At 43.4% G+C, this 15401-nt stretch overlaps 1 protein-coding gene across 2 annotated transcripts in view; it reads right to left on the bottom strand.

Annotated features, from left to right (window-relative positions):
* SVEP1 (sushi, von Willebrand factor type A, EGF and pentraxin domain containing 1) overlaps positions 1-15401 on the bottom strand; it is a 129314-nt gene that overhangs the window by 14795 nt on the left and 99118 nt on the right. Inside the window, exons 38-46 of one of the 2 annotated variants that reach the window (XM_054809309.1) lie at positions 11779-14558; positions 10326-10551; positions 9001-9156; positions 7200-7263; positions 6584-6757; positions 5456-5629; positions 3353-3526; positions 1716-1892; positions 727-897 (exon numbers count right to left, since the gene is read on the bottom strand). In XM_054809309.1, coding sequence (XP_054665284.1) covers positions 727-897; positions 1716-1892; positions 3353-3526; positions 5456-5629; positions 6584-6757; positions 7200-7263; positions 9001-9156; positions 10326-10551; positions 11779-14558 — 4096 coding nt within the window. The remainder of the gene's footprint in view (positions 1-726; positions 898-1715; positions 1893-3352; positions 3527-5455; positions 5630-6583; positions 6758-7199; positions 7264-9000; positions 9157-10325; positions 10552-11778; positions 14559-15401) is intronic. The other variant, XM_054809310.1, reaches the window with a different exon arrangement.

Below are 15401 nucleotides of genomic sequence, written 5' to 3'. Positions count from 1 at the left end.
ATGCTTACATCTGTTTTTAACTGTTTAGTTTGTCATCTCTTTCATGTTTTGTGTTAGTTTCCCCCATTTTCTGTTCAAAACTTTATTTATTTGAATATTCTGTGTAGAAGAGTTAATTCTGTAACTTATACGAGTGAAATTTTTAGCTCAACAAACCAAAAAGTGACATTCTCCTGCTGGTATGCCAAGAGTAGAAGGGCTAAACTTTGGTATTTTGCTAAAACCATGAATTTTTTGCAGTATTTAGTGTATATTATTAAGTGAGCTGTATCAACCTATCCTTAAGTATTTTATTGCAAAACAATTTTCAGGAGCTGCCAAACTATAAACACAGTGAGAGACTAAGCACCCATTGGATCTCTTACTTTTGTTTTCTGCAGTGCTTGGTCTTTGTGAAAAACTCACTGGCAGTGCTTATCTGAAACGTGTCAGAAAGATGACTGGATCTGTTAGTTTCTCATAGAAGATGTGAGGAGAGAGGATCTTATGTGTGGGATGCAACATTGTAGCAAAAGAAAGTGTACAATTAGTGAGGACAAAGGAGAAAAATTGTAGAAGCCCTCTCGCTGGGAAATAAAGCAACACTCTGCGCATTAAATGCCTTGGGTGAAACCATGACTGCACTGAAACTAGCAAAAATTTAACTTTAATTTTTATTGCAGCTAGGATGACACCTCTGTGCTTATGGCAAGTTGATATATGCTTCTGTTCATAAAAAAGACCTACCTTTGCAGGTAGGTGGTGTTGTCCATGTTCCATTTTCTAAGCAAATGCTCCGCATGGGCCCCTCCAGCATGTACCCACTGTAGCATGAATAGGTGATCATGTCTCCGTACTGATAGAAGCCACCACGAATCAGAGCATTCTCTGTGTGAGCTGGGGGGCCGCAAGATATCTCTAAACAGAAGAAATCACACAGAGGCTGGTGAGCTGCAATGCTTACACGATAGTTTCTAACCCTGGACACAGTGCTTTGCACAAAGGACCTGGGAGGTGTCAGAGAGGGACCTATGCTGGGAAATCAGTAAGCAGGATTTCTTCATGGTGTGGACACTCACAGGGGGAACTTGTATGTACACCCAGTGAGCAGGGAGATGGCCAGGAACAGCAGTTTTAGGTAATGCAACAATCGCTATATCCACCATATAGACCAGAAAATTTCAGATGGTCCTAGGACATACATGAGACTGGGTTTGTAGAGTGAGGTGATGTCATGGTCTGAACTAAACAATATTGCTTGCAAGAAGCCAAAAAGCTTTCAGACATGCCTGCACAAGGACACTATGCCTTCTGTCAGTGTCAATCAATACAATAAAAGACAGTACCTCTCCCTACAACCCTTGTCTCATCACCCATAATCTCACAGGAATCATTCTCAGGATATTTAGGGTATCCAACTACCAATCCCTGCTGCAATGCTTGCAAAAGGTAAAAATCAACCCACATAATATTCTGGATGCTTTTAAAGAAACAACTCTGCTAGAAAGAAAGAAGAAATAGCTCTTCTGTAGAGCTTCTTAGGTTGCCTTTATGTGCCTGGATCTCTCGCAGTGACCCACCTCTCCAATTAGCAACAGCAGACTAAAGCTCTCTTCTTCCAGAGTAACTGCATCTAGGTGAAGAGCTCTGCTGACAGGTCTGTGCTGTCACACACCTGTGTGATACAGCTGTGGTCACCATCCAAAGTACGATGCCCCTGCAGAACATGTACTTACTTTCACACTTAGCTGTTGATGGAGTCCAGGTCTCATCAGCATTACAGGTGATCACAGACTGTCCTTTCAGCTGGTAGCCTTCCCTGCACCTGATGGATATGTTCTGACCAACGTAAAAATCCACCTCGGACAGAAGGGCGTTCTCTGGGATTATGAAAGGCACAGGACAAGGGTTTGCTGTTCACAGAATGGGTATGAGGGAAAAGGAGAGGGGAGGAATACTTTAGAATAGTTGCAAATTTCAAAATCAAATCATATGAGAAGCAATAGAAATGGATGCTGCACACAAGTCCAATTTGTAATTTGATGTAAGGTTATGAGATTTGGGTCACAAAATAATAGTAAAAAATTTGATTCTCTGTTGTCACGTGGCTTGCTACCATATTCTACTGATGCCAGGAGAAGACATACTAAGGATTTAAGTGGGAAATATCCTACTTGTTACTATCCAACCATTCTCTCTTGTCCTTCCTGTATACTATAACCTTACTATAAAAAAGAGCCAGACCTATCCTACTTCTTGTTTTGAGGGGCTGGACCAATAAAGAGCAGCAAAAAATCCAGGTGTTTTGAGCAGAGACTTACAATAACATTAATTAGTTTCTCTGATAATCTTTCTTACTGCTGGCTTGCTGAGATATTTTTGCGTGGCCTATTTATCTCATAATGAAATGTAGAAAAGGTTAGACTCTATATATAACATAGATGGATGACAATTTCCTGAAACTAAAATCCTATGAGTCCTTTGCAATACAAAAATTAAATGTCTCAATTAACCACCCTAAGACTACAGTAGATCATAACATTAGTTACAGACACATACAGCAACAAGGAAGGCTATTGTGGATGTGTGTGCACAGTGCACATCTGTGTAAGGTACCATTTCACAGAATCACAGAATAATTCATACAACCATTAAGTCCGACCTCCTTCTCAAAGCAGGGCCAACAAGGTCAGAGGTTGCTCTGGGACTTGACCAGCTGAAATCTGAGTATCTCCAAGGATGGAGATTTCACATCCTCTCTGGGCCCCTGTTCCTGAGTTTGACTGCTATGATGGTGAAAAGTTTCTTCAAATACTTAATTGGAATTTCCTTTGTTGCAACTTGTGCCCATTGCCTCTCATCTCACCACTGTGCATCTCTGAGAAGAGTCTGGCTCTTTTTTCTTTACACTCTCCCAATAGTCAATTGTAGACAACAATGAGGTTTCACTTTGGCCTTCTCCTCCAAACTTTTCTCTCACCTGCTCCTCATATATCAAGTGGTTGACTACAATTGACTCCATTTTCTGTCAGCTTTCCAACTAAAGGGAGCTACGTAGAACACAGCTCTTTATTTTACTGTCACAAAAATACACTCAGACAAGTTAATACTTTAACATGTCTCAGTAGCTGCTCCCTTTGTTCCTCTATAAAAACGGGATGCATACCAACAAATCTCCCAATGTAGGCCAAACCAATTTTTTAAACTACAAGTGACAAATTCTGCTCATGGTCGCTCCAGAAAAAAATTACAGTACATTTCGACAAAGATCTGCAGAAGTTGCTCTTGTTTACTGTCAGTTTAAATGAAGAGCCGCCTAGGCTTTAGTGCTTACAAATTGAGATCACTTTTTCATTACAAAGCAAACACACACGTTTACAGAGAGGCAGGGGATTACTCCATCTTCCATCTCTTGTGCACTCGGCTGCAGGTTCCCCTTCCAAGCTGTATCCCCTCTCGCAGAAATATGCTATTGTACTGCCAACTGTATTGTTTTCATAAATCACCTTCCCATTCAGCAAGGAAACTGGAACTTTGCATCTGGTCTCTGCAAAGGAAGAGGTCTCATTAATTCAGCTTGATATTAGAGCTGGACTTCCAATAATTCCTGAATTACTCACACAATATGTTGAAGTGTCAGCCACAGACTAATAAATTATGAAGAGCATTGAGGGAGAGCTCAGTAGCCCTGGGAAGGAAATGTAGCCAAGCTAGCGAAGGAGCTCCTCCCAGTGATGGAGAAAAGCCACAGCCGCATGTTTTTCAGGTCAGTAAAATGTGGTGGTGCTGGGGAGGAGAGGATGTGACTTCATACTGGGGTCAGTGGAGCAGAACACAGAAATGGTTCTTTCTTGCCACTGACAGATACCGCAGAAACTTGCAGGCCTTTGTGCCTTCCTTTTCAACCCTGACAAGAAATACCAGATGAGATGCAGGATGGGTTTGGTGCAAGATGCTGACACTTATATTACTAATTGCTCCCCTCAAGATTCTCAGCTGTGTTTCTGAAGACAACAGGCAGACAGTCCAAGCTGGGTTACCACTGCTACACAAGAGACTCTGTTCTGCAACCCATTTTCCATTTGATTTTCCTAGGCGGTCTGCATAATGGGATGACTGATGATTGAACTATCACACAGACACAAAGCCATCAGGCAAGAGGAAGAGAGGAGTTGGTGAAGTGGCTGCGCTCAACCTTGTTGAAGGTGGTCTTCTTGACATCTGTTCAGCACTGCTAGTGTTTGACTTTTGTTAGGAACCTGGCTAGGTACTAGAGACCTCCTCACTGATGTCCATGTCCCCTATCAACTTTCCAGGTTGCTACTACAAGGTGTGCAAAGCATTAGGGCACTGTAGTGCACAGTGACCTGTGGACTGTGTGGCTGCCCAACATTGTATCTGATGGTCCCTACCGCTCCTGCAGTTTTCATGGCTCTGGTGATAGGAACCTAACACTTGTCTTGAGTAGAAGATCATTATCTGGCTTACTTTGGCAAGGCTGTCATAGCATGCTGGTCCCCTCTGTGTGATCGGCTGGGTGTGGAGACATCATTTCAGCTCCATGTAAGAATACCAGGAGCAACTATGAAAAGCACGCAGGACGCTGGGTCTAGAGTCTAGCTTGAGAGACCTGAGGTAAATGCAGCAGGGTCAAGAACAGCTTGAAAGGAAGTGCAATGGGCCAGAAATGAACTAGTGTGTTTCTGAGAGGAAAGGAAAAGTGTGAAGCCCAGACTCTGTATTTTCATGGCATCATTCATACTTAAAAGTTAACAATACTGCAATTTAGTAAGCATCTGTATACTTTACATTTTGAACAGAGCCATCTGACCATACTGGCTATCTGTTCAAACTTGGGATCTTAAGTTTTTGTTCTCTTCTTGTGTTGACAGCCTTGTTTCTACCCACTACCGCCCACTCCATATGACACGGCTCTTGCTTGGCACTTATTCTGCTTTGTGACATGAGCAACAGGACCTACTGAGGGAGCACCTCAAAACACTGATTTGCAAAATGCTACACATGCTGCATTCATGGTATTTGTTTATGTGAGGAGTGTGGAGGTTCAAGACTGAGCTGCTGAGAATGTCCTTGGGGCCCAAAGTTCAGAAAAAGACTATCAACTTAATAATTGACTACAGAAGCCCAGTGGAAGAAAAGTTACTTGTCCTCGTAGTCTATCACCTTTTATTAAGGGTTTGATTTTCTGAGATGGCAAGTAACCTCATTTCTCATTAAGCTTATTAAACTGCAGATTAAAACCCTAGGAAAAATAACGTCTATGCTCTTTCTGGCCTGGTAGCAGACAGTGCTCCTTGTAACACATTTCATTTTTCAGACACCATTTAAAATGAATATTACAGAATTGTTTCCCAAAAGCAGCTCAATCCCTGGATCATATGATATGCATGCGTAAGAGAGGAGCTATTGCTTATCCCAAATCAGAATGTGCCAGGCCATGAAACTGAACAGTTACCTTCACACAACGGCAATGGCTTACTCCAGCTCCCATTGGCAAGACACGTGATATTCTGCGGCCCAACAAGATGGTATCCAGAGCTGCACACAAAGGTTACATTACTTCTGTATGTGCTTCCTGTAGAAACGGCCTCTGCTTTTTCTATTGAGGGATGCAGTCCACAAGTAATTCCTAAGACAGGAGAAAGCTTTCTGGTTTTATACAGACAACAGAGGTCATTCTGGCTGTTACATACTGACAGCTCTGTTCACACCCTGAATTAACGGCAAGATGGGAAAAAAGAAGCTGTGAATTGTTATGTGGAGAAGGGTTATCCAATGCCTTGCCTGCCCTCTCTCCTGGGGTTCAGGCTACAGACACCTGAGAGAGAATGTGTCCAGATGTACCTGATGGTGTTGTAAGCTACAAGGTGTGTTCAATCAGAGTGATCCAGAGTATTTCTTCTGAGCAGGCCAGAGGCTGCATTTGCAGTTTCCTCTGCTTCCTGTACAGTGGATGGTGATCTCAAGATGTCCCCAAGAAAAATGACAATAGTTAAGAGGGATCTTGTCCCCTGTCCCACAGTTAGTGTGGAGACTAGGCAAATTGGTCAAAGGTGAGAAAGAAGAATGCAAGGGGTAGGATTATGACATCACCATGAAAAGATGGGAAATGATTTATTGGTAAAGACTATAAAATCTTGGCATTTTATTTATAAGGTTAATGAAATTCCTTCCTCCCATGCTCCCACAATTAATTACTTTCTGCTGCACAGAGAGCTAAGATTTGATCCTAGGGAGGAGAATCTTGATCTCCAGATATACTGAGTGGACAAGATATATTAGCCTTGGCATGGCTGAGACAAACCACCCCAACACATGATGTCCAAGATTCTGAACATCACAATGGAAGGCAAATCAAACACAGCAAGCCATAATCCTCCCCTATTGACCTGAGCATGACTCTATGCTTGTACCATTTTAATGTGCCAAAAGGAGCTCCCATCAGATTGGAGAACTTTTCTGCTCTGGTTTTTCTCTGGTTCCTTCTGTTGGAGGGGGAAACTGGGCAGAAGCCAGCAAAAGCACTGTTTGTTCCCTGGCTCTCCTGGAAAACTGCCACCATGCTGCTCTCCTTGCTACTTACGCCTGCATGAAGGGGTGGGGGGGCTCCACTTCTTGTCAACGTGGCAAATCCTGCGGCTTGGTCCCTGTAGCTCAAAGCCAGGGTCACAGCTGTAAAAAACCTCACTGCCAAACAGGAACTCCTCTCCCTGAACAGATCCATTTTCTATTATGTCTGGGGGTCCACATGATACTCCTATAACACAAGGAATGTGCAGTGTGTGACACTGCAGTCAGTGGGCATGAGACATCTCACAGAAATGAACTACCTTTGAGAATGAGTATCCATAGAGATACACTTGAGGATGCCAACTACCTGTGACTCCGGGCAATTAATGTTTTCAGAGGTCCTCAGTAAGCCCAGAAGTCATGACCTCAAGTGCCAGAACCATTTAAACTTGGAAGCTGTCTGCACAGCTTGCTTAGGCATGCAGGTGCAAGGCAGAAAGGTGTAGCATATATTATCTGCATACACCAGCAATTCAGTAACTCTTCCAGGCTGTTATCAGTGGTACTTATTAAAAATTTTTAGGCAAATGCAAACAGTAGGAGTTATAAAACAAAATGAGCATTATTGTTTTCTGTTGTGTAAAATCACCCTTAACCAACATTTAGTGATAAACTCAGGTGGAACGTACTTCTGCACACCGGTACTGTGCCACTCCAAAGCTTGTCTTCTTGGCAAGTCTGCTCTCCATCACCCTGTGAAACAAAAGAAAACACCTAAAGAACAACTTGACTTAGTCAACTCTCTTCTCCCATGAACTCTAATATTTTCCCTCACGTGCAACCCATGTAAAGAGATAGTTAAATGCTACAGCTTAAATGAATGTGATATGATGACCAATTTTCTCCTTCCAGGGCTCACTTACAGAAAATCTAACTAGCATTTTGTTCAACAGTACAAGCTTGCGTTTTATAAATGTAACACACTGATTTTAACCACATCCCAAACACCCATTCTTTAAATTTGCTTATAAATAATGTTATTTCTTTCTCACATACAGGTTTTATAGCCAGTCTAATAGCCCAGAATTTATTTTGTATTTTATTCCAAGACATGGATAATGACATCTAAATTTGTCTCTTGAAGTAAGGTACTTTCATTACAAAGCAAACCCATTGACAAGGGCAGATGCTTGACATGAGTGTTGCATTGCATCACACCCAGTGGACTTTGCTTCCCAAAGGAAAAAAAGGAGGACTTCTCTTCCACAGCAGTGAGAAGATTGATGCTAGGTGGCAAAGCTGGAGTACAAAGCTTAGAAGGACTTTTTACTGTAAGAAAGCATTGACTTACTACCTCCAAAAATTACTTGAAACAGCAATTCTACCTGTCTTAATACCAACCCACCCCTCCATCCCCAGTGATATTACATACGTGGCAACATAATGCAAATTAAATTTATTGTTACCTAAGCATTCTGTAAACTCTCCTCATTTGTATGCTAAGTGAGTTCACTCCTGACTGGGTGAATCCATATGCATGAAGTTGTTAATTTATTAATGGTGTTACGACAGTACAAAGGAAGCATGTTCCTGCATTCTGCCTGGTACTCACAAAACACAGTGTTAAGAGCCAGCCTCTGTCCTGGAGACACCTCACCACCTTGTGCCTCTGGGCAGGACCGATCCCTACTCTGCCATCACCTGAGGATGGTGGAGGCCATGCTGTGCCTCAGCAACACCTTTAATTTCTGAATTCACTGCAGCTTTTGAAAACACACCTGAGGCAGCTCTTAATAGGAATCCTCTCTGAGTCCTGATAAACAGACAGCAGTGCTGCTCTGGACGTCAGGTGGGGATAAGAGCCCAATGCTCATAATAAAAACAATGGACAGGAAAGAACTTTGTTCTCAAGCAGGGAACAAACCTACCATTGAACAAACTAGAATCTGTTTACTTTACTAAAACAAGAGATACAGCTTTCATACCACCTAGCAATGACATAGAACTGAGGACAGTGAGTTTATCAGAAGCATTGAGTCTGAAAGGTACAATACAGCAGACATAATGCTTGAGACATTATGAAATCAAGGGAAGAATGCAATCTACCTTTGGTCAGAGAACCAATTCAAGAGAGCAATACATGAGACATTAACTCTCCCATGATTTATGGTCACAAGCATATATAACGCTGTATTTACAGAGGGCTGAAACAACCTTCAGTTAAAAAAACCCAAACACTGAAAGGTATCTGCTGAACATGTATCTCTGAACAGGGTGCTTTTATTTGCCTCAGTTGTACCCTTGAGTAATTCAAGGACTGCTGCAGACATACCAGGAGCATTCTACAGACAGTAGCAACAGCAGATATCCAATTTCTATGGCAGTTAAGGGGATCTATCAATATGGACCAGACATAATACATTCTTGCAGTCATAAGAACTGAAAATCACAACTAAAGGTTTAGAGTGCTGGAGATTTGAACTTGCTTACTTGTAATTCATAGCCAGAATCACATTTAAAAAGAATCACGTCTTTGTAATTGTATTTAGTGCCAACCACAAATCCATGCTCTGGAGACTCTGGGGTCCCACAGGACACAGGAACACAGATGTCATCAGAAAACGATGGCACCCAAATGCCACTCTCCTGGAAAATAAATGTAATTAAAAGTGTGAAGGCACCAGTTTATATGCTTAATTCATATCTAAATGAAAAAGTTAGGAAAATCATAGTAGAAGCATCCAGTGGCTGTGGGTTACAGATGTGGTTAATGTAATGTTATCTGTGCAATCCTTAATAAAACTCAGTAATTTAAGTAACATTTCTGCCAACACAGACTGGAGCTCAGCTTTGGCAGGGGTGTTCAGCTTAGACTTACAAGACAGAAGGAACGAAAAAGTAAATGAGGAAATAGAAGCTTGGAAAAGCAAGTTCACTTGTACAAGGTCACCCAATAGCTCAGGGAACACATCAGGAGAAGAATGAAAAGTACAGCTGCCTGTTTCCATGGGTCTGTACTTCTCTCATGGCTGAATGTCTAACACCATGAGTAGGTGCTGCAGCTGCCTTCCCAGATTCTCCAAGGGAAGTCTGATACTTGAAGAAACACTCAAACACACCTACTCCTACTTCCACAGATTTTTTGAAACAGTAAAAAAAGGGGAAAACCTTTCCTTATGAAGTGGTGATTCTGCAAAAGCACGCACGCTCAGCTTTTCTCATATGAGCAGACTTACTCACTTCAAAGAGTCTATTTACAAACTTAAGTCAAGGTTGTCCACAGCTACTGTGACAAGAGGTTACTAGCAGAACTGATGAGGATGTTTGCTCTTTGATATACAGAGGATTCAAGCTTCTACAGCTGCACAGTGGATTAAAATGTGTGCTGCCTGTTATTCTGCAGAAAGACAGGTCTGCACACACTCTTCAAAATAATTTAAAAATCTTGGACATAATTTTTTTAAAATCTTGGACACGATTTATTCCCTGAAATGTGATAAAAGGAATGCTTTTCTAAAGGACAGCATTTGACGGTTGGACTTGATGATCTTAGAGGTCTTTTCCAACCTTAAAGATTCTATTTATGATTAGTTTTCAGTGGAAGAAGAAAACAATGATTTCTAGCTCTGAAAGTCTATACATGGAAAACTAATAATTGCTTTTACTGAGCAACAAGGAAGCATATTATATTTTGCAGGACATGCTTTAAATTTTTTTGTTGTGTGCAATTAAGGACCAAAAGCTAACAAGGGCATGAGGAGGACTCTTGAATTCAACAAAGCTGGCAAAATAAAACAGTGCAAATAACACTATACCTTGCAGGTAGATGTGCTTGTTCCCACCAGAGTATAGCCTTCTACACATGACAAAGTGATGTTTGTGTTCACAGTGAAGTTGTCCCCAGTTACAATTATATGGGTGATATTTCCTGGGAGGGGACACTTTCTAGGGCAACAGGAAATACTTTGAGGAGACCACTGTCCATCTTCCTGGCAAATGCACACATCCACCTCTGTCACCATTGTGTAGCCTTCCAGGCATCTGCAACACAGCATGAAGACCTGACCACAGAGACACAGCTAGGGATGAGCTAACCCATAAATTACAAAAAGTCAGTCATTTTTCTGCATTAGTTGTTCATAAGCACACCTTGGGATTTCTCTATTATTTCAAGGTAACCCTGTAAGAAGCATGCCTGGACTGAATCTATTCTGTTGCAAGAGCTGGAATCTTCAGATTTCATCTCCAGGTGCTTCATGCTGCTGCAGCACCACAGTGGAAAGTGAGTTGATGGCTTTAGTGCTTGGAGAGTACTGAATGCTTTACTGCAATTCCTGCATTGCCCTTCCCTTTGCAAGGAGAGCTTTTTGTTAGGTAAACTGTGTGAGCACCAAGCAGTTCTATAGATGATCTCACTTTCTTCCAAGAACAAACCAAGCCTTAGGCTGACCACAGGCCATTTGCTTAGACGTGTAAGGCTGATTTGTTTTGTTCCATGCGGTGCTTCACCAAGAGCAACTCAACTGGCTTGCAAAAGTGGATTCACTCGTAGAAAGGCAGTCACAAGCACCCCCTTCACCTTGTTAAAGATGCACGGAAATGACTGATACTGTTAAATTCATCCACATGCCATCTCCCAACTCTGTCCCATACAATTATTTGCTTTTACTGCCAAGAAACCATCTCCCCTTCTGCCAAGAAATTCCTCACCTTGGAGAAAGAAATCCACAATGTGCACACTTCAGGAAATTAACAAAGCCCCCTTTCTCTCATATCTGACAAAGGAGTAACTTCACATCAGCAGTGCTTGCTGACAGTGCAATGTTGCAGTACAGAAAATGGGACAGGAGGGAGATCAGCCCTTCTGTATTACAGCAGGCACCTGAAGCAGGAGGAAGACATAAATGGTATGCCAAAAGGGGAGAAAAATTGCGAACCCTGCTGACTATCACTGCCACCTGCTAAGAAAACCTGAATGTCCAGACCAGTGTTTCAGAGGAGGAAAAGAGAAACACAAAGGGGAAAGGGGAACTAAAGGTGGTAAAGGAGTGCAGCCCAACAGGCTGAAAATCCATGCTGGAGTTTTGACAGTGGTCCAAATAATATTTTATATATGCATGGGAATGTGAGCTTTGTCCATTTGAGCATGTGATAGGGCATAACTTTTCTTCCAGGTCTTTCAAAAACTTGCACTAGCTGAGCGTGCATAAACCTTCCACTTTCATTCCCTCTGAGATTTTATGGAAACAATGTCAGCAGCATTCTTACCTGTACTGGACCTTGCTCCCATAGGTGTAAGTGTTCCCAAGAACCTCTGCATTTGGGACAGAAGGTGGTGGGCCACAGCTTAACAGCTCACAGCTTGGGTATGGCTTCTTCCAGACACCAGTCTCCACACAAGTCAGTTCTGGACTCCCCTGCATGACAAAACCTGTCAAGCAGGTATATATGATGGTGTTCTCATCTGCAGAGCTGCTCCCATTGATAAATGTGTTGGGGATGATGGGTGGAGAGCCACAGGAGATCTGCCCACAGCGAGGAAACCCAGAATTCCATTTGCCAGCTGCCTCACAGGTAACTTTAGAAGGCCCTAGCAGTCTGAAGCCCTCCAGGCACTGAAACTGGGCACTCTTCCCACAGCTGAAATCTGTACCAAGAACAACCCCATTCTGAATCTGTGGTGTAGGACACAGACAGGGTACGCATGATGGAAGGCTTCCACTCCAGGAGCCATTGGACAAACACTGCCGTAAAGGATTGCCATGCAGCTCATAACCAGGGAAGCACACATACTGGGCAAACTCCCCATAGGTAAAGCCTGAGCCATTCAGAAAGCCATGGGAGATGTCTTCAGGAGGTCCACAAATGACTGGCTCACAGTGTGGAGCTTCTGAATCCCAGGTACCATCACTCTGACAGGTAAGCGTAGACACTCCTTGCAGGTCATATCCTTCATTGCAGTGATAGTGCACTTCTTTCTTAAAGCCAAAATCTGAGCCACTAGTTCTCCCATTGGGAAGAGGCAGTGGCACAGGGCAGGTCACAGCTTTGCAAACTGGAGCAATTCCACTCCAGCTTCCGTTTGCAAGGCAGACTCTACTCCTGTCCCCATCTAACACAAAACCGTCATTGCAGCTGTACTCTGTATGTCTCTGGAACGTGTACTCCTCTCCAGTCACCTGACCATTCTCCAAAACTGGTGGTGGGCTGCAGGAAACAGGAATGCAAATCGGTTCACTGCCATCCCATTGCTGGTTCTCTTGGCATCTTCTCTCTGTGGGACCATTTAATTGGTATCCAGGATCACACTCATAGTAGACAACACTCCCATATGTGTAGTTTTCCCCTCTTATGTTCCCATTCATAAGCTGGGTAGGCAAGTTGCACGTTACTGCTTTGCAGTATGGAGCAGTGTTACTCCACTGCCGACTTGGCAAACATAGCCGTGTGTCAGAGCCAACAAGTGCGAACCCTGGCTTACAGGTGTACTGCACTGTGCTGCCGAGCGTGTTCTCAGTGAAATGTAAAAAACCGTTCTCTGGGGGTGACAGCAAGGTGCACTCTATTGAAATGCAGGCAGGGGCAGTGCCGTTCCAAGCTCCATCTTCTTGGCAAGCTAGAACTGGGTTTCCCAGCAGCTCGTAGCCTGAGTAACATGTGTATAAAATGATAGTTCCAAATAAGAAAGTGGTGAGCTGCATGGCACTGTCCTCCTTCAAGGAACTTTTGAAGTCTTTCAAATTGTCAGTCAGTAACATATGTGAAATGGAGGGACTCTCTGTGACACTCTCCTGGTCAGAACGCCTTTCCCCATGTCTCACCTGCACATACTCCCCAAAGTCAATGTGAGGAGGCAAGCCACAGTCTGTTGGGAGGCAGGTTGGTGTGGAGCTAGACCAGCCCGACTCTTCACAGGTCTGCATGGCAAGGCCAGACAGCTGGAAGCCTGGCACACAGCTGTAAATGACCATGGCCCCATAGCTATAATCTGCACCCTCCACAAAGCCATTCTCAATGGGCTGAGGGGGGTGGCAGTTTATGGCTTTGCAGGAGGGAACCTCTGTACTCCACTCCCCTGTCTCTAGGCATCTCAGCGTTTCCTCCCCTTGGAGCTGGAAACCTCTGTCACAGGAATACCTAACAGTCTGCCCATAATGGAAGTTTGTGAATGAGTATTTGCCATTGAGGATCTTCTTAGGCCTTGGACATTGAATAGGTTTGCAAGCTGGCCTTCCTCCAAGCCACTGGCCATCTTCTCCACAGAGGATAGTTGTGTTCCCCATCAGCTCAAAGCCTGGTTTACATGTATAGAGGGCTGTGCTAAGGAAGGTGAGGCCCTGCACATCAACAATGCCATTCTGAATTTCTTCTGGTTGGGGGCACTCCACAGGAATACATTCTGGCAAAGGCATGCTCCATGAGCCATCAGCCTGGCATCTGATGGTAGACTCACCCTTCAGTAAAAACCCATCCACACAGATGTATTTCACAGTGCTACCAAAGTGAAGGGATGACATCAAGGGGTCACCAAAGGGGATGTATGGAGGCGCAGGACACTGTACAACCTTGCAGAAGGGAAAGGAATCATTCCACTGTTGGGAGGGCAAGCATTTCAGTACAGAGGAGCCATGCAAAACATAACCCTCCTTGCAGGAGAACTGTACAACACCAACTTGGTTGGTCACTTCCCTCAAGACCAGCTGGTTTTCTGCCAATGGTGGTTCTGGACATTTTGTTGGCACACACTTTGGGCTTTGCTTTTTGCTCCATTTCCCAGACTTCTGACATGTCCAAGAAACATCTCCAATGAGCTCATACCCTTCATCACAGAAAAACTCAACTTTGGAGCCCGTATCAAAAGTTTCTCCCTTGGAGTAGCCATTCTGGATGGGTGGTGGTTTTCCACAGCTGAGGGGAACACAGTAAGGAGGTGATTCACTGTACCATTGCCGATTGGCTTGGCAGATAAACAGTGAGCTCCCAACCAGCTGGTAGCCAGACTCACACTCATAATTTGCATGATTCTCAAAGAAACGTCCAGTTGTTTCCTGCAAAACAGATAAGACAGCGACATGTCTGAAATGAAGATGCATGATTGGAGCAATAGGGTGCTGATTTAATTTTTCGTGTTCTCTTGGTCTAGCTTCCAGCTGAATCCCAGACAGCAGTAAAGGCTGTCTGCAAAGGAATTAATGTAACTGACACAGAATGTCTTGCCTCAAATGATGCCCTCTGCTGTCAGGAAATATGAGAGCACCATCAAAAGGAAACAAAATTCAAAGCTTAAAAGGTAAAAGCTAGAAAATACTTCCTCTGCTTTCCCCCGTCCTGACACATAAGGCCAAAAGACATGTAGAAAGGAAGACAGAAAAGAAATGGGTCAGGAGAAGCTGCCATGAAATGGCCTGTTGTTGTTATGATTTTTGAGCTTACAGGCGTATTGAAGGCTGGAGCCTTCAGATGTACTACTACTAGGAGATGTTTATAAGTGCCACATATGCAGCTGTGGGGTCTTGAGCAGGCAGCTACGGAGCCCTTCAAAGTTGCAGGCTAAACTCTGGTGGAGGTATTAAAAATTATCTGTAACTGGAAGGAATATCTAGAGGAGTGATCCTACCTAAGGAAGACAACACAGAGTGGTATGCATTAATTAGAGGACGTATCTGTGTGGAAATCTGAACAGAAATTGTTGCTATTACTGCTGGAAGCCCATGTAGGAAGTGGGATGCAAACCCCACCCCAATTTTTAGCAAATGCAGATTCCTGGGTGGCTAGATTTAAGGAAGGAAGGGGGTGTTCAGAAGAAAAATCCTTTAAAAATCCAAAGTACAATAGTTTTTTTGATCTTCCTTATCACAATATTACTCCTGTGTATCAAAGCACGACACAGG

This window comes from Grus americana, chromosome Z (assembly GCF_028858705.1).
Source record: "Grus americana isolate bGruAme1 chromosome Z, bGruAme1.mat, whole genome shotgun sequence".
Lineage (NCBI taxonomy): Eukaryota > Metazoa > Chordata > Aves > Gruiformes > Gruidae > Grus > Grus americana.
Note: the sequence above shows the minus strand (reverse complement) of the source record. Positions and strands in the feature narration are given on the sequence as shown.